General features: G+C 36.5%; 1 protein-coding gene across 1 annotated transcript in view; it reads left to right on the top strand.

Moving 5' to 3' along the window:
• Window positions 1–10,045: 10,045 nt before the first annotated feature.
• LOC113232217 (zinc finger protein 782-like) overlaps window positions 10,046–22,640 on the top strand; it is a 14,352-nt gene continuing 1,757 nt past the window's right edge. The window contains exons 1-8 of the mRNA XM_026466870.1: window positions 10,046–10,460; window positions 10,827–11,509; window positions 13,746–13,926; window positions 15,211–15,330; window positions 16,983–17,154; window positions 17,849–18,001; window positions 21,565–21,663; window positions 22,375–22,514. Coding sequence (XP_026322655.1) covers window positions 10,126–10,460; window positions 10,827–11,509; window positions 13,746–13,926; window positions 15,211–15,330; window positions 16,983–17,154; window positions 17,849–18,001; window positions 21,565–21,663; window positions 22,375–22,514 — 1,883 coding nt within the window. The 5' untranslated portion in view covers window positions 10,046–10,125. The remainder of the gene's footprint in view (window positions 10,461–10,826; window positions 11,510–13,745; window positions 13,927–15,210; window positions 15,331–16,982; window positions 17,155–17,848; window positions 18,002–21,564; window positions 21,664–22,374; window positions 22,515–22,640) is intronic.

The following is a 22,640-nucleotide window of genomic DNA, read 5'->3' as shown; positions in this document are numbered from 1 at the left end:
CAATGTTCCAAATTTGAGAGAGAGAGAAAACAAAATTGACAGATGTGTAGTCTGAACACACGAGGTGGGCGTGTAATTTTTCTTGGCTGGATCTTGGTGAAAAAAAGTGCTGCAGATTATTGTTATAGAAAAACACGTAGAGCAAACGGTAAGTTTTACTTTTTGTTAGTTATTTCAGACCAAAAACGACAAATAATACGACTTTCTTTGGAATCAAAATACTAACCGCCAAAAACATGTTGGGGTAAGGGGGTCTTCTCTCGACCTCCGTCCGAAACAATTGCTGCCAAATAAGCAATACATGACCAAATTAAAAGACGCGTGATGCGAATGAAGCTTCATACTGGATACTTGTCTTTTAATTTTGTCGAATATTACTTATTTGACAGTAATTGTTCCGGACGGATGTCAGACGGAGATCGAGAGTAGACCCCCTGGGGTGACAAACTTTTTGATGAATTGTCTTAATGGAATATTGTCATATTCGAACAAACACAATTATAATATAAAGTTGTATATATATTATAAATTTCTTAAAATAACGATTTTGATAGTAATCGTAAATTTTAGTGACTTCATCCATATAATATTAATTTATGACGATGTTACAATAATTATAACATTACAAATGTATGTGTAAACAATCACACAACTTAAGGTAGTTTTGAAGGTCTGCAGCAAAACTCTGGTAGTACATTTTTTTTTCAGCCAGGAATTTAAAAAAAATTTCATATTATAGTCGAAAACAAAGACGTAATCTAAATACAAACACAAAAATGGCTATTTTTGGACCTGTTTGGTCATTTGGTCAAACATTGTTTTTCTCTTATGACGATATTTAAAAAGTACTTAAGTTACTTAATGTGTTGATTTGTAAACGAATAGTTAAAAATGTGCTTTTATTATGCTTTGATTTTCTGATTACTAAAAAAAATACTTCCTGTTATAAGTTGACAAGTCCCAATTGCCTGTAATTTCACCAGCACCATTACCCTTCAAAACCGGAACACAGTAATGCTGACATTACTACTTGGCGGCAGAAATACACACATCAAAAGTGTCTAGGGATCAAGTGAATATTTTTGAAATAAAAATTATTTAAGCAATATTTACCAAATCCAGTCTTCCAGGACGACTTCTTACTTTAATGCTTATGTTTTATTTAACCGCTTACCCCTATATTTAATAAAAATAAACTAAAATTGATGTTTTTGCAAATTGTGGGAAAAAACTCAAATTAACGGCGTCAATTAAATGACAAAAAAATGGCGAAAATGATGATTTTGCTCATTTTTATTGTAAAGATAAGAAAATTAATAATCTGTATTTCCACCATTAACACGAATCACACAATTACAGCGATTTGGCATGCTTAAGATGAGTTCATCAAAATCACTTTGAGGAATGGCCGCCCATATGTTTTGTAACAAGTCAAAATATTGTTGTAGAGTATGTACGGTATGCATACTCGGCACAGCTCTTCTTTGAAGCATATCCCATGCGTGCTCAATTGGATTGAGGTCTGGCGATTGAGCAGGCCACGGCAGAACGTTGATACGAGCTTCGGCAAGAATGCGTGTTACGACTCTAGCCGTGTGTGGACGTGCGTTGTCATGCATTAGTTGAAATGAATCACCCAACTGGCCTCGCAAAGGGATGATAACATCTGAAACAATCCTCTCTGCGTAACTTGAGCATTGAGGTTACCCCTGATCCAAATGAGATCGGTTCTTCCGCCGATCCAAATACCGGCCCATATCATTATTGTTCCCCCACCATATGGATGAACTTCCTGACAATATCTCAAACGTTCATGACGTCCAGATGTTCTCCAAACTCGAGTACGTCTTGTATCCGGTCTCATACCGAAGCGGGATTCATCCGAAAAGCACACATAGCGCCAGTCTTCTTCCTCCCAGTTTCTGTGTTCGCGAGCCAATCGTAAACGGGTCCTGCGATTGTAGGGTGCAATAGGTGGAACTCTGAGCGGCCTTCGGGATCGCAGACCCACTTCATGTAAAAGATTTCGGATTGTTTGATCGCTTATTAGCAAGCCTGAGGAGCTGTGGAGCCTCGTAACCAACATCATGGCGGTCATGGTACGATTCCGTCGAGCAGTATTTTGGATATACCGGTCCTGTCTGCGAGTCGTGATACGAGATCGTCCTCCATGTCGCTCGGCCACGCTGCCCGTCATGCGATAGCGCGTCCAGAGGCGACTTAGGACGCTCTGTGTAGTGTTAAGAGTGAAAGCCACAGCACGTTGCCTGGAACCAGCTTCCAACATTCCGACGGCTCGCACCATCACTTCTCGGGTTAAATGATGTCGTCTCTCCATAATAATGTAAATTGTTTCGGTTCCGATGCAGATATTGTAATGATTTTGTCAAAACGCATTTTTATACAAAACCACATTGACAATCGATTTTCTTCTTATTATCCAATTTTAAACAATATTCCTTATTTAAATGTTAAAACTCACTAAAAAGTATCAATAGCGATACAAAAAAGTTAATATAATTAACCCTAATTGCAGCAATACTCTTAAACGTACTTGATCCCTAGACACTTTTGATGTGTGTAGGTAAGATGCAGTACTAGCCTGGACGGACTCTTTCACAAGGAACTCTATTGCTACTAAAATTGTGTTGTTCGACGTTGTTTCAAATAGTTCATTTTATTTTCTAATTTTAAGTAGAGAGTAGGCTCACGGCCGCCCCCATCGCTTTACTATGCCGCACGGGGCCATGGCCCCCTCTGCACCCTCACGCCACGCCACTGATTCATAGACGAAATGCAAGACCAGATTAGCATGCATCAATGTTCAAAGTTCAAAAATTCAAAGTTATCCCGCATTTTTAAAATGTTGCAATATTAAAATAACGTAAGCTGTAGAAATTTTTTTATATTTTTTTAGACCGTTACTTTTGCAACTCGGTTGTTTAGTGTGTGTTCGTCTGTACGCGTGTAGCTTACCACGAGCACGACTTGTTCGTCCCGTCACATGATGTTATTAAAAAAATTATAACATATTCGCTTTTTTAATTTGTCACCCCTGACCTTAACCTGTATGTTCCTCTTGCCCCAAAATTAGTTTTTCACTTGTTTTTTTGATAACTATACGTTATTTCAATGGTTTTAAGATCAAATTCGACTGAAATAGTTTTACTTAGGAATTAACTACGGATATATTTAAATATACATTATATTTATATGAAATACGATGATAGTACCTCTTACCCCATTTCTTGGGGGAAGAGAAACGTTAGCACAACCTGAAAGTTTTTGTCAGATACATTGTAAATATTAATTTTAGCGTAATGATTGTTAAACAATGGAAAGCTGATAAACCAGAGCAAGATTAGAGTATTTCGAAATTCGTGTAAGACATTACTTACTCTTCCTAGAGCTCATAACATTTGTCTGGAAATAAAGTATGTTCCTCTTACCCCACCTGACCTTATATCGAGTTGTTAGGTTTTTGTGATTGTTACACATAGGAAATGAAACTATTTTTCCGGATTTAAATCGCGTATATTTGTTTTTTCAACAAACCAACGTTTAGGACCCTCTACAGGTCCCATGGTCACGGTTAACTAACGTGGGACAGTCATCAACCAGTTATGTCTAATATTAATGCAAACCACCCTATTTTTTCACCATAGTTACAAAACTTATTAATTAAATACCTTATTTTTGATTTTACAAAGAAACATTCCAATTTACGCTACATTATGTTTTTATATTTTATTTTGTTAACAATATGAATTTTTTTAAATTAAATTTATTATTAATTAATAATGGAAATTGGAATAAAATGAAACATATTAATTAGTACTGCAATCTTAAGTCTGTTTGGGATTTTTCATCAGAGGAAATACTGGATCCCAAACTGGTGGTACGGAGAAACCATCTTCCCTGTTGAAATTAGGATGTTTTTTTAATTTCAATGGCCTCTCGCAGCATCCTGGGTAGATAACGGACTTCTTTTGCAAGAACCTGTTGAATTTGTAGAATGTGTAGGTTTATCCATGACATGCTCGCAGACTGCAGACTTGTTTACGCGACGGTGTTTGACATCAGCTATATATTCTTTGACGCGGGTAGAAATACTTCGCTTCGTTATTTTAGCATTTTATTTATTTATTTTTGTTTTTCAATAGTCGAGAATAGTGCAAATCCTGATATGTAGCGTTGGTAAAAGGCGCGTATTTACACGAAATAACCTTATTACCGAGTTCTTAGGTTTTCGCGATTGTTACACATAGGAAATGAAATTATTTTACTTTTTGGTTTGTTTGAAAAAACAAATATACGCGATTTAAATCCGGAAAAATAGTTTCATAACCTTATTACTTTGAACACTAAAGAAAAATTGCTTCGATCTGTTTTCGGTTTTTAACGACTTTCAAGACGTAGCGCCATCTGTGAGAAATCTATCAAAGCTTTGGGCCAGTGGAGTAATTTCACATAAAAATGTCATGATGGAAACAGATCTGGAACGAGCACATAGAAAAATTCGTAAGGTCCGCTGGTTCATTCCGTCGCGTACCGTCTGGCACGGTTTGCTGGAAGACCTTGGTTCGAATCCTGCCGGATCGAAGGGATTTTTTCGTAGTGTTCGTATTAATTATTATTACAAGTGGTACTATTTTTTATCATTAAGAGATTTCAGTGAGAGGTATTATCAACTCCACATGTGGCACTTTATGTTTATATAAATCCTGATAACATTTAGCAATGTTTCAATTACAAAGTAAAACAACTAACATTTCAAAACGGGGTTAAAATGCGATTAATCAATTTAATAAGTACTAGCATAGGTATTATTTAGTAGCAGTAGAGCTACTTGTTAAGGAGTTCGTCCAGAGAAGTGCTGCCACGTTACCTATTTCTACCGCCAAGCAGTAATGCGAAGCATTACTGGTAGAAATTACAAGCACATGTGGCTTGTCAACTTATGACTCAAGGTGACGACGGGTGCAGTGGTAGTGCCTTTAAAGCTCTGAGTGGCTTTGCAACTGTTATAGAAAGACGTGTAGATTACCATCAAGCGCACGACTTCTTCGTCCTGTTACTAGTTATCACAAAAAAATGGTATTTGCACGTCTAATTCGCCGAAACGTCGGGATAATTGGTAAATGTCTATTAAATTCTTTATAAGCGTGTATTTCCGTTTTCAATTATTAGTAAAACAACGCACAAGTTTAAAAGTGTACATATTAAATGAATCTCTTTTTTTTTTAAGTAAATAAGTGTGCATTTGACCTCCATCTCACCTGATGGAAAGCGACGATGTAGCATGCACACTTAATAATGCCTATTCGCTCTCGCCTTGAAAAGGCCCAACTTACTCAAGGAACAAGTCTGCAGGCAGATAATTCCACAACTTTGCGGTTCGCCATATAAATGTGGAAACGAAACGTTTCGGGCGCATCCTTGGAATATCCACAACATAGGAACCCCGGCCTCAAGTCCCTCGATGATGGAATGGAGAAGAAGGAATTAAATCATGCAATTCTATCGCAGACTCTTCGTGATATATCATGTAGAATAGTGCTGCAGAGCCTTTACCTGTACAATATTCGAGTCCCCTTGTTTTGGTGAAATTACAGGCACATGGGACGGTGACCTATCACAAACTCAAATTTCATTTTTCCCGAAATAAGGTTTGTTCGAATTTTTATTACCTTGAAAACCGAATTATAACGAAGCCATTGTTCTTTTAGGATATGTTGGTTGTTTATCGCAAAGACACGATTAGGTTCGGTTAGGTTAAGTTAGGTTTAAAAGAAAAAACATTTTCCTCTCAAAATTACTTTCGAGGTTATGAAAATTCGAGCAAACTTTATTTCTGGAAAATGTCATTTCGAACTTCTGATAGGTGACATGGGACTTGTCAACTTATATTACAGGGTGACGGGCGCAGTGATAGTGCGCCTCAGATTTTTGCGATTTAAATAGCTGAGTGGCACTGCAACTGTTATGGACAGGCGTGTAGTTTACTATCTAGGCGCACGACTTGTTCGTCCCGTCACTTGACATTATAAAAAAAATTACAATTTGAAAAAAACTTATATAAGTAATTTTTTCCAGTTTTTGTTTCTGTGTTATCAATATTATTTTGTAATTGGTTGTAACATTAAGAAAACTTTATTTCCATGCAAAAACTCTACTGTTGTGGTCAGGACAACAAAAACCTTGAAAAAAAATGTTTCTTAAAAATATTGACGGTAAGTATGTAAAAAAGAGTAGCTACACTTCTGAAACTTGGGTTTTTGTGGCTATCACAGTGGTGTTTACACAGCTACATTGTGCTACCGAAGTTAGCATAACAAGCTACATATCGATGGACCTTGTTCTGTTACACTTGAGGTGATATTTGAATAAATGTATTTTAAATGTGACCTACATCTAGATTTAAGAAAGCACTGTTTGAATTGCTTGTGACAAATTGTTTTTATAATGTAAATGAGTTTTTGACATTTAAATTTTGAAGCCTGTGACCCTCTATATATTTGTTACTTCAACATGTATTCCTCTTTTTTATTAATAATTATAACAATGCGCACACACTCATAGTCTCATAAATCATAATCTTTCTTTAATTCTATTATTCATTTTAATAATTGTGATTATGTAGTGTAATGTGATTTTAAGAATAAATGCGACCATACTATATACTTTATTATTAATGTTTGTTCAGACAACACAACAACTTAATTTAATTGTACAATTAATTTAATTTTACAATTTTTACGTATGCAAACACAATACAATTACTCTCTATCTCGAAAAGTGTATATCTTCATATGCCGTTCACAGTATTTACATAATTCCGGTTTCTCATTACTTAAAAACAATAAGGAACATTACATTTATTTATTTATTTAAATGACAAAGAGCCTTGAAATGTTTTGCAAGATTGTGTAAATACAGTCAACAGTACATTAACTTTTATTCGAATATCTCCTCAAGTGTAACGGATCAAGGTACAGCAATGTGTAACTTGGTATGCTGCCGTCTGTATCACTATGTAGCTATGTATATACCACTGGGATTGTCACAAAAGCCAAGTTTCTCTTTGTTTATACATACTATAAAACCAGAAATGGAAGCTTTTTGAAAAATGAGAATTTGTTACATGTTATGGGTCACAAAATAGTCAGGAAGTAAAAATATTTTTTATATTTTAACTTAATACAGATCAGGATATCACATCAACTCTTTAAAGATTTACAGCCATTTATCTAACACCCTGTAAATTTAAAACAAATAAAAGAAATTGATAGCTGTTGATTTTCCTACTACATTTTCTCTATTTAAACAACACTATCTTGAGATTATATTGTAGTTTGTAACTTACCTTATTATCTCATATTTGGTAAAGAAACACATTAACAAAATGTGTATGATACTAAATACATACACACAAACACACACACGCGTGCACACACATACGTGCACACACATACGTACTCATACACACACTCACAGAGAGAGGGAGAGTTTTTTGAGATATAGTAACATAAAAACATAAAATCTTATTAAAGTTATGATAGAATGATTTTGTTTTTGAGAGATAAAAATTAAAATTAAATTATATGTAAAAAAATGTGATAGCTATGGAAGAGTGGGGCCTCCTTAGACTGGCTTTATAAGCTTCATAGGAGGTACCAGCCACTGTCATGTAAAGAAGAATGTGTTATTGAAATAAAGCATTTTTATTTTATTTTAAATAGCCTACCGTTTTTATTTAACAATTTCTACAGTTTATAATTGTAAATAATAAAAAAAATAAGAAATATAAAAAGAACTGCAAGTTTGACAATTACCTATTAATTGAAAATTTAAATAATTATTGAGAGATATCGAATTTAAGTCTGTTAAATAGTTCCAATTCAATCTCAATTTGTAAATTTATTTTAATGGAATACGTAAAATCGGTTCAAACTTGTAAAAAAGGTAAAACGATAAAAGTTATTTATTAATTAATTAACAACTACTCATAAAAATATCGTAATGTATGTCAATTTAATTTAATTTGCAAGAAAAGTGTTAGAAAACATACGCAGTAAAAGTTTAATTGCAAAAAAACGACGATAACTTTTAAAATAAGAGAAATGGCCTTCGCATCAAGGTTTGCACTCAACTGAAGCACCATTCGTTTGAAAATAGATAATCATTTATATAAAACAATGACCATAAACTGTTTAAAATGTATAGGACCAACGTTTAAATTGTTTAAAAATATTTTTTTTATAGTAGTACAAATAAAAATATTGAAAAACTTACATCGACAATACTTGAAGCACAAAATATTCACATAAAATACACTATTTACAACACGCTACACGAAAATTCAACAAATTCGTGTATGATAATATACCGCAACAAAATTATATCAGAACGGTTTACGAAATATTTACAAAGGTAATAGAATACGTCCACGCACTGAAACACAAAATTTCAAATAATGTCACTTTGACACGTTGATGTTTTCACGTAAAAAAAAGAATTAAAAGAATGGATTCAAATACCATTCGTTCAATTGTGCAACGGAAGAATGAGTAAATAAAACTCTGAGGTTTCCTCCAATGATATTTATTATACTCCGTTTTCTCATTTCAACATTTCAACCATTTTTTTTTCCATCCTCTGGGCCCATTCTGGGCCGTTTTATTAGGTCTGCTGCAAAGGCATAGATCATACACTAATGGCCTACTGTTTATATTGACAAATAAAACGGCATTAAAATTTACTTTCTTAATTATTACTTAAATAAATATGTTAATATCATTGGTACGTCAATGGCTAGTATGATTTAATAAGTATTTTGTTTAAATTTTAAATTATATATCGACTGTGAACGGGCAACCGGTGCTAACTCAATTTTGACAACTTTACAGGTGAATAAAGAATCATTTATATAGCATCTAAAAATACGTAGTGTACGTACATACATACATGTGTGATAAAAATATTTAAAAGCGATGTATTTTTATTTTATAAACCCATTAACTTACAAATAAATGGACGACGGGTCTAATACAAAAACCACGAAAAAAATGTCCCAAGTCAACCTATTTAAACGTAGTGACATGTAAAGGAATATGAAAAAGCTAAAACGTTGCATTTAAATTGTAATGTCATCGCAGTACTGTCTAATTTTGCATGCTTCGCTGTCAGTCGAACAAACGAAGACTAAAGCGTGAATGACGCTCTGTGTACGATTAACGCCCTATAAGTTCGGACACTTTTTAGCGCGGACCCGACGTCCATATAATTGTAAGTCAATGTATGAACCAGATATTATATAAATGACGCAAACAATTTTTTTCTTCACTTGTAAAGATGTCAAAATTGAGATAGTATCGATTGCCAGTTCACAGTCGATATGTGATAATTTTAGTATTAACTCACATCAGTACTTTCACGTCATCTTATCCTATAAAAAGGTGTATAAAAGTCGCTCCAACTGAAAACCAACGTTACAGCAGTCGAGCTGCTGTGATATATACTGCGTTGGAACCGTTTCAGCTTTTAGATAATTATATATATTAATAATTGAGATTTTAGATAATTATATATATTAATAAATGATAATTATACAGTGTCATAAAAATAATGTTGGCTTGATCGTTGTCATTGACACTTCCACTCCTCATCTACTACGTAGTATCTCTTTGTTGTTTGTGATCTACCATGTATTTGATATTTAAGTTTGTGGCCATTTTGTAGCTAATCTATTTTTGTAGAGAGTAATCAAATTCGTAAAAAATCATATTACGCTGGTTTTATAGGCATTACATACATGAATACATTTAGAGAAAAAGAATATCTTAGGCTTTTCAATGGCACACAAAATAAGATTGAAATTAAAAATATTGTATAAGTTTAGTAGAAAAATGTAACAAAAACATTAATTTAAATCATTTACGGTTTTTTTTAAACTTACGTACGTTTGACTGGCGTTAATGACTGGAAATTACCGGTTTTTGGGAAATGTCAATCATACGTCAATTTCTCAAAATGGCTTTCTTATATCTTGTTTATTTTACATTTTCTACAACAAATAAAGACTGTAAACGTAAATAAATAAGTGAAGTGAGTGACGTAGAAGCTATGTTACAAAACACGGGCCCTTATGGGCCGAATGAAACGCCTATAAGCATGAGTGGGGCAGTAAATATGTCTCAGATGAGCACGAACGGCAATTTCACACAAAATCTAAGTAATATGGGTAAAATAGCCCACCAAACGCCTGAACAACCTAGCCCACCGTATCACCTTCCAGATTATCCTCTTTACAACCACTCTTCTTTAAATTTAAGCCAACAAATAAACACTTTTCCGAACTACCAGCCACCTAGTTCACACTCGCCTTACATGCCTCCAAATTCCACGTCCTTCCACGATACGAGCTGGCAGAATGGTTTTTTCCCCATGAATTTGAACGCACAGCCGACTCACGGGTATAACATGCTCAATTACCCATCAAGTTTCGACAAAAATATACCCAATTCAACTTTATCTCATAGTTTTCTAGACCAACATTTTCATAGCAAAGGTTTGCCTATAAACATACCACAAGTACCAACGAAAGCATTCCAGAAATATCACAGCGATGATTATGAGATGTTTAACATGGAAAAGGAGAAATATAATCTTCATCAGCGCAATTTGCTGGAAGACACCTCTGATTTTATGCAAGATAAAATTCCAGAAAGACCATTACTGGATACAACTAAACGAAGAAGCTTGGAGAACACAGTTCGGTTGATTGAAGATATTTTAATAAATACTACAAGAAACAAAGAATTGGAACAGCAAAAAGAAATGATGGCTCATGAAAAAGATATCATTAATCAAGAAAGAGATATCTTACAGCAACAAAAAGATATTGCACGGCTTCAAAGAGATGTACAAAAAGAAACTGCAATTCAAAGTGCTAAAGAAAGCAAAAACACATATCATAATACTAGAAAAGAAACCAACATCAATGAAACTATTACATCCAAAATAAATACAAATGATGAAAATTATCAACTGAAACAAGAAATAGATATAGAATATCAAAATGAAAGTAATGATAAATCCGATGAACAACAAGAAATCTCTACAGAAAACACCACAGATGATAAAGACTCGCAACAAAGTGAACTAGAAGAGACCGATGAAGATACAAATGACAAAAGCAAAGACAATGATCCATTAGAAGGGACTGAAAACATAAATATTAAATCTGAATCAAATTCTCCAGAAAATATTACTGAAGAAACAGAAACTGTAGACATAAAACCAATGTTAGACAGCGTTTTTGTCAAACTAGATGTTGAAGGAGAACCGTATGTTGATGTGAAAGTAGAAAACTTCTATTGGACAGACACAGACTATGTAAATCCATTTCATAGAGATGTTAATGGAATACAGAGAGAAGATGTTGCCAATCGGAATATAATTGATTCAAGTGTTAGTGTAAATGAAGCAACATTAGCTATTAATAATGGTAAGTTGTTTTCTTTTTATTATATTTGTTTCAATATTTGAAATATCTTAGATCCATCCATCAAGTCTGACATTCAGCAGTAACTGTACACTGAACAATGTACAAAGAACGCATATATACAAATATTTAAGCAGTTTATTTTTATGACATGTCCGTCACTCATCCAAACTCAGGGCTCATTGAAAACCAGCGCCACTGGTAATTATGGCTGTGGCATAAGCTGAATCCTTTCCTGAGGTCCTTTTGCATACGCCACAACTGTATGTATGCAGTACAACATTTGTGCTCATTATATTTAGTTTTTTTTTTTTTACTTTTTGTCTGTTGTCCTATTTTATGTTGTCTTTTTGTATTTATAGTTTCTTAAAATGTCATTTACTAGTTATGCAATAGAGTCAAAGGATATGTTTGTTTAACACTGATTTGCTCAGAACCAAATAAAATTGTATGGTATCTATGGGCATCAACTGTACATAGTTATATCCATGGGGTATCAATTCATGTAACTACACGAATACTAACATGTAATTCAAATAACTTCAGTACATATTAAAACTGTATGTTTTTATTTTATTCGAGTATCACTTAGATGGTGACTGAAATATAACAAAACGAAAATTGAAATATAACACATTGAATATCAAACATTTGAGATATATCTAAATAAGAAGTATAAAATAGTTGTGCAAAAAGTTGTGTTAAATATAACATAATATATCGAGTTTTGATTGATTTGATTTTATATGTTTTTGTATGTATTTGATTTTGAATGTTTTGATTTTATATTGAAATTTTATTCGACGTGCTGCCATCTTGCGGCCAGTAGCTGGACTACAACGAATGATTAATATTTGAACGAATAGATAATCAGAAAATGAAACATTTATTATAATACGACTTTCCGATGATTTGAAATACTACTATGGGTAATATTTTTGGTACAGCTATCATTTATGCTATCGATTTTAGAGAATTTGCGCGAAAGAATGACACAACTATACAAAGCGAAAATGGCAGACTGAGCTCATGTAGGTCTTTCGAGATCTATAGTTGGTACGCATCGGACACTAACTAACCACTTCTACTGTATTTATTGTTCAGTGAAAAATACAGACTCGGCTTATTTGCAATTTTATTATATGTCATTGCATATAATCAATGCCTAAACAAGAGCAAAACTTGAAAATATAACTGACAGTTTTTAAAATACCAATGAAATTTTATTTTTTTGAATGAAAAATTATTATTGAAAAGCTCTTCAGTCTGGTACAAATCACTTCCTGTGTATATTGTGTGTAGTAGTGACTATAACGTCAAATATAATTATAACTTTTTTATGAAAAAAACTTACCTCAGAAAAGTAGGGATTGGCCATTCTTTGTTGAAATTAGTTAACAGAGAATTAGTGAAATCCAATATACCTGAGATCTCCTAATTAGCCACACTTAAAGGTGGTATATTTTCTCCAAAATTGGATGGGACCATTACTGAGGTACTCCCTTACCAACAAAAAAGAAGCACCAATATAGGTTCACGAATGTACACACAAAAAAATACAATCAAATTGAGAACCTCCTTTTTTTATAATATCTAGTGACGGGACGAACAAGTCCTGCGTCCCGGAAATGAATTTCAGGGTTGTCAACGGTTTGATATGCAGGTAATGAAAATGTTTCCAGTTGACGTTGGGTAGGAAGATTATACCCTGGAGGATCTTTGTGAAAATTTTATCTGTTATATTCTTACTATAACATTATAATGTTTGTTTTAATAGTGTATGTGACTACCTTTTTCCATTACCCAAGCGGATTAAATGACAACATTTGTATGGCCTACATATTTTTGTCTTGTGAGTATGTGTGTGTGGTATGTAATTTTTATTATGATACAAAGTGAGACATGCCACTAGTGGTAAATGACGCGCCTGTCCATAACATTTGCTATGCCACTCAAGAGGCACTGCCACCGCGCCTGTCACCCTGAAACATAAGTTGACAACTCCCATGTGCCTGTAATTTCACCAACACCGTCCATGGAAGTACTGCCACCTTACCTATATCTGAGCATTACTATATTTTGAAGGGTAAGGACCCTTCACAAAGTGCTCTACTCCAGCTAGAAACTACTACTGTCCTCCTGGTAGACATGTATTGTCAATTTCCGTAAAACTCGAATAGCTCCAGAAAGCGTCTTATGTAATAAACTGATAAAAATATGTTATATTATTGCATTGCAGATCCTAAGCCTGGTACATACTATGAATGCGCCCACTGTACCCTCGTTTTTAATCATCCGAAGAGGTTCCTAATTCACACGAAGTGGCACTCTTTTGGTTTAATCAATGAGAGGAGAACTGTTTTTGCAAAAGAGAGGGAAATATGGAGGAACCAGAGGAGGGAAGCCAGAGTTGTCAATAGGTGAGTACAGATATGTGTAGATCCTTACACAAGCCTTCATGAACTTGTAATGTATTGTTATATGAAATTGGAATAAACTACTGACAGACTATCTTTATAATAATAATAATAACATATAAATACACAATACAATAAAACATAATAAATAATAACGCACACACTCAACATAATCCAGCATTAGGGAATCCCTGTGTCGCGGGTGCTACCACAAATGACACCCATACTCACGAGAGAAACAACTGACCTGTGTGTATGTCTACATATATTCCAAAAATATTCTGTATTTATCATTGACTTACAATTATATGGACGTCGGGTCCGCGCTAAAAAGTGTCCGAACTTATAGGGCGTTAAAATCGTATACAGAGCGTCATTCACGCTTTAGTCTTCGTTTATTTCTTCTGACAGCGAAGCAAGCAAAATTAGACAGTACTGCGATGACATTACAATTTGAATTCAACGTTTTAGCTTTTTCATATTCCTTTACATGTCACTACGTTTAAAAAGGTTGACTTGGGACATTTTTTTCGTGGTTTTTGTATAAGACCCGTCGTCCATTTATTTGTAAGTCAATGGTATTTATTGTAATAAAGATAATATCTCCAACAATGGTTCTGTTCCATTCGGTGGTGTGAGAAAACCGTTGGGGTCAAAGCAGGGCATTGATCTTTTAAACCACCTTCATAACCATGATCATTATTCATAATTTCCATTACATGTCAATTTTGTACCTTAAATGTCAATGAGAATATTAACTAAACAAATGTGTTGAATTACATTATAGAATACTATAAAATAATATTATTTCAAATTAAAAAACTCCGATAAATTAAAAAAAAGAGCGCCACGTTAGGCTAAAACGAAAGGAAGACGTGCTCGGAGCGCTAGTGACATCAACAGGTAGGTGATTGTATACGCGATCGCTCATTGCATGAATTCTCCAGCCGGTGAAGATCGCCGCGGAGGCGGCCTCCATATCGCACTATGCGAACTCTATGCGAACTGATACAAGTGATTACTTGCATACATGGCTATCTGGAGTATCAGCAGACAGGAAAGCGTTAAAATCCCTAAGGACGCAAAGTACGACCGTGTGTGTACACTCATAATTAGAAATACGCATTACGGCCCGTATTGCTCTGTAGCCTTCTGCGATATGCTTATTTAACACGTTTTGTCAAGCAGGCGAGAAACGCAAACATTCTCCTAGCTAGGCTATCACGGATCTTAGAAGGTCCTCGTAATGGTGAAACTAGGTTTTTATATATATTTTTCCATTGACAGAATGAATTCTAGGGAGGTGACAGAGAAAGCGGAGAGTGCGGCAGGCAAAAATGTTTTCCCCTGTAAAGAATGTGATAAGGCGTTTACTTCGAAAGGCAGTCTGAAGAATCATAGGCAAAGGTATCGTTATTACATGCATTTTAGTAGCAGTAGTACATTTTAGAGCTCCTTGTGAAAGAGTTCGTCCAGGGAAACAGTAAAGGGCCACCTTACGCATTTCTGTCTTAAGGGTGCTTGTGAAATTACAGGCGCATGTGGCAGTGCCCCTCGGATCTTTGCGATTTAAAGGTCTGGTGGCATTGCAACTGCTGTGGCCAGATGTGTCGCTTATTACCAGGTGCAGGACTTGTTCGTCCCTGTTGTATAATAAAAAAAGGAGTCAGGTTCAAGGCTTGTTATCAATTGGATTAGCTCTTCATCGCTGCTATTAGTATTTCAAGATCACATAAAGAAACATCTCCACTATCCACCACTTTACTACATGAAATGGAAATGAAACTATTTGTTTTTTTCGAGTCTAAAATTCTTTCAAACTGAGGGTCCATGTCTGACATAGCAATAAATATGTATTAAAATAGAAAGAAAGAAAGATTAGAAGACAGACAGCGGGTGCGAGTCGGGTGCGTGTCAAGTCTGGAGTACGGCGGGTGTAATTCCGTGTAGTTATCGTCCATGTAAATACACGGAATTTCACCCACCATGCACCCGACCCGACACGCGCCAGACCCGCTCCCGTTGTCAGTGTGTTTCACGCTTATATGTAGGTCATACAAATATTTCTCCCGCCCCGGGAATGTGGCAGTCCAGCATGGTAACCGTCCGGCCAAGGAGGTAGAGCAAGTTACGGTCTGGAGATTAACAGTCCACTTGAGTTATAGGTCTACTTCGAGTAAATAACCAAAAATAGAGACGAAATAAGGGCCATCCATCCCTGGCAACTCATCAGGCAAATGGGCCTTATATCACTTTTAAATATCAACACTCGTTGCGTTGAAATCACAAATTAGAAAGTTGATATAGTACAGCGCCAACAACTGACCTGTGTGTACGTCTCCGTATATTCCAAAAATGTTCTGTATTTATTGTAATAAAGATAATATCTCTAACTATGGGGGCTGTACCATTCGGTGGTGTGGGAAAAACAGCAAAACATCTAATTACAAAAGAAACGGAATCACATTTCATCGGTAATTAAATATTAAATTATGTCATCTTTCAATTTTCGTCCATTATTGCAAAGCTCAAGTGAATCTGGTCGATTTGAAGTGAAAGAATCGACGACGCCCATCAATTGTTTCGAATTCGAGCTGGCCAATCAGAGCGCAGTTGTCAATGTAATAATTTGGCAGAATATCTTTCATACAAATTAAATTACATTTCGTCTCTATTTCTAGTTATACGGTGTACCACCCATAAGCCACCTTAATAGTTGTAATTGCAGGAAAACGGTTTTAGAAGACTATCCATGAATTTTGAAGATAGTTTGATTGACATTCACAGATTTTGAAAAAATGGTACAGTCAGCAAGATAAAAGGCAATTTTTACAAAACTTTCTTTTTATACCATTCGATCCGGTCTCTGTTAAGGATCAATACTCTCTATGGGATCAACTAATGTCAGAAATCGCAAAAAACTTTTTACGATACATTTTGTAATAATTCAGTTTTCCTGTAACTACAACGATTAAGGCTGCTGGCCTTGCAGCCCCGTCTCAAATTTACACCCTATATACTCGATGTTGGTCCATGACTAAAATCTATTACTATTTCAGGTACCACCCAACGCGTATGCGCGAGTGTAAGATTTGTGGCATCACAGTGATTGGCTGGATGGCGTTGCGTAATCACGTGGCCAGTCACGGCGACCACAGCTTCACGTGTGCCGTTTGCCACAAAGTCTTCAAACACGCACACTCTTTGGCCAAACATCGGGATACTCATTTGGTAAGTTTTGCTCCACAGGTTCGAGACATCATTTTAAATACACTATAATGTATGTACTGCACTAGACACGAAGTGCGATTAGAAAAGAAAATCACAGCAATAGTTGTTTTCAATATAAAATTCTAAGTATAAACTCCAGTGTAATATACAGGGTGACAGGTTGAACGAGATCACCCCTAAATATAAGAAAAAAAATGTGTCATTTTACAAATACTACACACTCTTCATTTGGGTTACTCTATGAAACAGAACAACTGAGCGGTAAAATTGAACTCCCGCGTGTAAAGAGTACTATTAAAAATAATTCAACTTTCCCTTCATGCCTTGCTCAGGACAGACAAAATTGAGTCCTAACATGAATGTGTAGGCTGGAGCACGCCGACTTTATGTGTAGGCTGGAGGAACGTTTCTTAAAGGACCTTAGCACGACTAATAACATCATTTGCACAACATATTACAAAGTAACACCGTGTCATGTGCCAGAATATATAACTAGAAATAGAGACGAAATTTCATTCGGGGGTGAAACCCGTGGGAAAGTGTGCGCAGGTAAGTAAGTTCAAAAGCAAGATATTGTATTTTGACTTACAACAACAACTTACGTGTGAAGTATTGAAATATTTATCTCGTTAAACCTGTCACCCTGTATAAGCATCTTGCTTGCAAAACCTGTTTTATGAGTATTTTGTTTCAGGAAAAAACCGTGTCGTGCGAGCAATGCCCAAAGAAGTTCGGTACAATGGCGCAGCTCAAAATGCACCAGAAAGTGCACGAGCGCGCTCAGAGAGGCGCCACTTACCAATGCTCTTACTGCGCCAAAAGCTTCTACGAGGCCTACAATCTTTCCGTGAGTTGACGTTTTTATCTCTGGTCCCCTTCCGAGCCGCACTCCGTGCCGGGCGTGTAATGTATCATATAAATATTATTGGCATAATTTTACTTCCATCTTATGGGCTTCCCGCTGACCTTTGCAATTGGATCTCGGATTTCTTGAGTGAACGTTCGATTCAAGTGGTTCAATTCTCCACATAACGGAGTCACTTTAAGCTGACTCCGACTTTTCATGATATATCCATACCAATAGCCAACTGTCTCCAGCTACTTGGAACGGACCTGTCGTCCAATTTGAACTTCGGCAGGTAGATGAATCCATGGCCAAAATGCAACAAGGAGGCTTGGCATCCTTTCCAGGGTGAGGCGTTACTTTACACGGGGACAAGCACCATACCTTTCTACGTTAGTTTTGAATATAGTGACCGTCCCTACCTACCACCCTTAAGGCATACAAGAAGGACACTATAACCTGTGCGCGCACAGGAACCTTGCAATTTCTGGTTCTGACCCCAGATCAGCCAGTGTACAGGGTTCTCACAGACCTCTGTCACTTGACTTCATCAGGTTCTTCGAGAGGCTCGTGTGAGCCGCCCCGGGTGCACGTACAGTACCCTCCGTATTTTCCAGATAGGTACCGGAGCTGTAGGCACGCTCGCTTCCCGTTGCGCATTGCACAACTAGCGGTTGCCACCGCTGAGCCGTCGACTCTAAATTTCCTCATTGGGGCGGAGCTGTAAGGCACGATCACTACCCAACGCCGAAAAACGACGTTTCTCCAGTTCTCAATAACCTAAGTGGCTGGAGGGACCGGAGGATATCTAGCTTATCCTCTACTAGCTCTCCGGGCTAGTGCCGGAGATGCCAGTCGCAGTGTCCTGCGACAATGTCCGGACATAGCTTCCAACTTAAAGGGCAACTCACGTGCCCCGCGCGTCTCCTCGCTTAATGACAGTAATTTACACCGGGACAGTTGCTTCAGCTGTTCCAAGCACAAGTCCGGTCGTGCATGAAGTACTGTTGCCACCTATGGGATGGCTCTGCTACATATCAACTGGCCACTGTGGATTCAATTGACAACCGTGCCAAAAGGCTTATATATAGGTTTTTTTTTTTTTTAAATAACGCACACACTCAACATATCCCCGCACTAGGGAAACCCTGTGTCGCGGGTGCCATGGACACACATATAGACAACCACAAATTACACCCAAACTCACGAGAAAAATAATTGTAGGCCATACAAATATTTCTCCCGGCCCGGGAATCGAACCTGGGACCTCTGCGTGGCAGTCCGGCATGGTAACCGTTCGGCCACGGAGGCAGTGACTCGGAATTAGTGGAGGCTAAGCTGCAAAGCCTTGAACACCGCCGTAAAGTTGCCTGCGTATCGGTATTTCACGGAGAGTGTGCGATGGAATTACACGATTTAATTCTGCCTTCCCCTTTCCATCACCGGGGGACTAGGCGCAGGCTTGGGTACCACCCCTATGTCGTGGATATTCCAAAGATTCGCACGAAGCGTTACGCTTCCACATTTATATGGCGAACGGCTATGGAGTAGAATTCCCTGCCTGCAGACTTGTTCCCTGAACGTTATAACTTGGGCCTTTTCAAGGCGAGAATGAATAGGCATTATTTAGGTTTGCATGCTCCATCGTCGACCTCATCGTGACTTTCCATTAGGTGAGATGGAGGTCAAATGCCCACTTATATTTTTTAACTCCCGGCGCATGTATTCCCTCCCCTCTATGACATCGGGTCCTTCAAACGTAGTGTGAAGAAGCATTTGGCCAGACCGGCAAAATGATAGTGACGGAGTGAAGATATTTGTGTTTTCCATCCGTTACTCTCATCTCTGGACTGTATTCGCACTTTCCATCAGGCGCGGTGCAGTCATTTTGCCGAGTCACAATAAAAAAAAAAAAAAAAAAAAAAATATAAAAAAACCTATTGACTCATTTTATTTAGTAATTCTCTTGATATAACGAACGTTTAATATAAACTTACATTCTATAATTTCGATCATAAGTTATAAACCACAGTTAGCATAACGTCATTTTGTCTAAATTTCATTTCATCTAGATATAGGATTATATCCGAAAAACGATGTCCTAACACTAATATTATATGAATTATAATTTGGCCTGAAAACATATTCAGAAAAGCAAACAAAGTCGTTTCTGCTTTTTCATGTTCTAACCTAACCTACTTAATTAGAGCCGCAACTAAAGTACGTTTGTTTTATTTAAACCACCAAAGATTCCTGTGTCTAACAATAATAATTTTGTCGAAATTGAGATTCGGCATTGTAAACTATATTAAGGAAAACAACCCTCCCTCCGCACCTCCAGCTTTTAAATTACACTCCTAGTATCGAACAGACAAGTAGCATGGCGAGTCGGGTTTAAAGTTATAATTTATGAAAAGCGATTTTATACCACGTAAAAATTTATCTAAACTAGACTAGACAATATATGAAATGATTGTTATATGATATGAGCTTTATATAATTATTTTCGCTTATTCCCAGTTGTCTGGCTGGCTTTGTTCCCACTGGCGACAATTGGGGAAAAAAAATCCATATGTTACCAGGTGGTGACAAATGGGATAAAAAAGTCTCAGTTGTTACCAGTGTTGATTTTCAGTGGCGATAAATGGTAAAAAATAATCCCATATGTTACCAGGTGATGACAAACGGGATAAAAAATCCTAGTTGTTGCCAGTGGTGATTTCTACTGGCGACAATTGGGAAAAAAATCCCATATGTTACCAGGTGGTAACATATGGGATAAAAAGGGATAAAAAGATCTGTTTATTCTCTTGTTTTGTCTGTGTGTTAGTTTATTGCCGCCATCGAAAGGGAATAAAATGAAATTCGAGTTAATAAGATCTATACTTTTATCATTAAACTCGAATTTTATTTTATTCACTTTGGATGGCGGCAATAAACTTACATTAATTGAAATTTTTTATTTGATTTGGTTTTTTTTTTACCACTGGCAACCTACTGGGATATTTCAAACTCCATTTACCGCCAGTGGCAACAACAGATTTTTTTATCCCGTTTGTCGCCAGTAGAAATCACCACTGGCAACAACTGGGATTTTTTTATCCCGTTTGTCACCACCTCGTAACATATGGGATTTTTCCCCAATTGTCGCCAGTGGGAACAAAGCAAGTGGTGACAACTGAGAATAAGCGATTATTTTTTATAAAATGTGAATGTTATGAAGAAATAATTATATGAACTTATAAATTATAGGAAGTGAAATTGGTCCAAATAAAAATTATATGAAATGAACGGTATTTGTTTAGAAATAACCTCAGTACAGAGTATTAAAAGTCGTCATCCTCTAGTTTGTCACCCTTAGAGGAATACTTTCTTCAAATTTAAATGGGACATACATCTGAGGTACCCACTTTCCAACAAAAAAAGAATCTGTATCTGTATGCAATGTATTTGTATTCAACGGAGCAATAAACATTTTTGACGCAACTTCACTTATGCCATTCTTCCACGGGGGGTGCGATTTGCTTACCTATGAAATAAACTAGTGCTTGTGTGTTTGATTACAGGTGCACGAACGGACGCATAGAAACGAACGGCCCTACAATTGTGACATCTGTAATACCAGTTACGGGACCAACTCCAGTCTTAAACGACATTTGAAAGTGGTAAGCATTTTTCAACAAGTATCCTTGTATTTTAGTAGCAGTAGAGCTCCTTGTAACCTGTTATGTCTCAGGGTGACGGGCGCAGTGGCAGTGCCCCTCAGACCTTTAAAGCTCTTGAGTGACACAGCAACTGTTACGGACAGGCGTGTACCTTACCATCAGGCACACGACACAGTCCTGTCATTTGGTATCGTAAAGACTTATCAAACTTATTCCCTAATACCTTTAGAAATATAATTATGTGAAAAGAAATTGCATCATCATTTATTTAGTTAATAGAAATTTGGAATCCAGCAACCATTCTCCTACTAGGATAACACAGCAGATTTGTAGGCTACGCATGTGATTAAAACGATTTTATAGCAGTAAAGAGACAAAAAGAAAAGTGAAAGAGCTCGTCCAGAGAAATACTGCCACCTTACCTGTTTCTGCCGCCAAGCAGTAATGCGAGCATTACTGTGTTCCGTTTCCGGGAGGGGTGCTAGTGAAATTACAGACACATGGGATTTGTCAACTTATGTCTCTGGGTGACAGCAGCGAGACAAGTTCAATCTGTCACTGTCAATGCCCCTCACATCTTTGCGATTTAAAGCTCTGAGTGGCACTGTACCTGTTATGGACAGGCGTGTAGCTTACCTTCACCTAGCGCACTACTTGTCCGTCTCGTCAAATGATATTACTAAAAATATAAATAAAAAATCTCTTTTACAGTCTCACAGCACCTCAAAGCCGTTCCAATGTTCGGTATGCCACCGCAATTTCATCTCTGAACGCATCAGGGATCGCCACGCAGCGAGAAATCACGCTCACCCCGATGACTTCAGACACAAATGCACGCAGTGCGAGAGCAAGTAAGTTGATCACAACAAAAAACTATTTGAATTTAAAATTTGTAAAGTAAAGCTCAATTCTCCTTACACAATATACACGTTTAGTATGGATGCAGTACTAAAGCACGCTGATGTCATTTCACATAA

Source organism: Hyposmocoma kahamanoa, unplaced genomic scaffold, assembly GCF_003589595.1.
Source record: "Hyposmocoma kahamanoa isolate Upper Pololo Valley unplaced genomic scaffold, ASM358959v1 67, whole genome shotgun sequence".
NCBI classification, from domain to species: domain Eukaryota; kingdom Metazoa; phylum Arthropoda; class Insecta; order Lepidoptera; family Cosmopterigidae; genus Hyposmocoma; species Hyposmocoma kahamanoa.
This window is presented reverse-complemented; position numbering and strand designations above follow the sequence as displayed.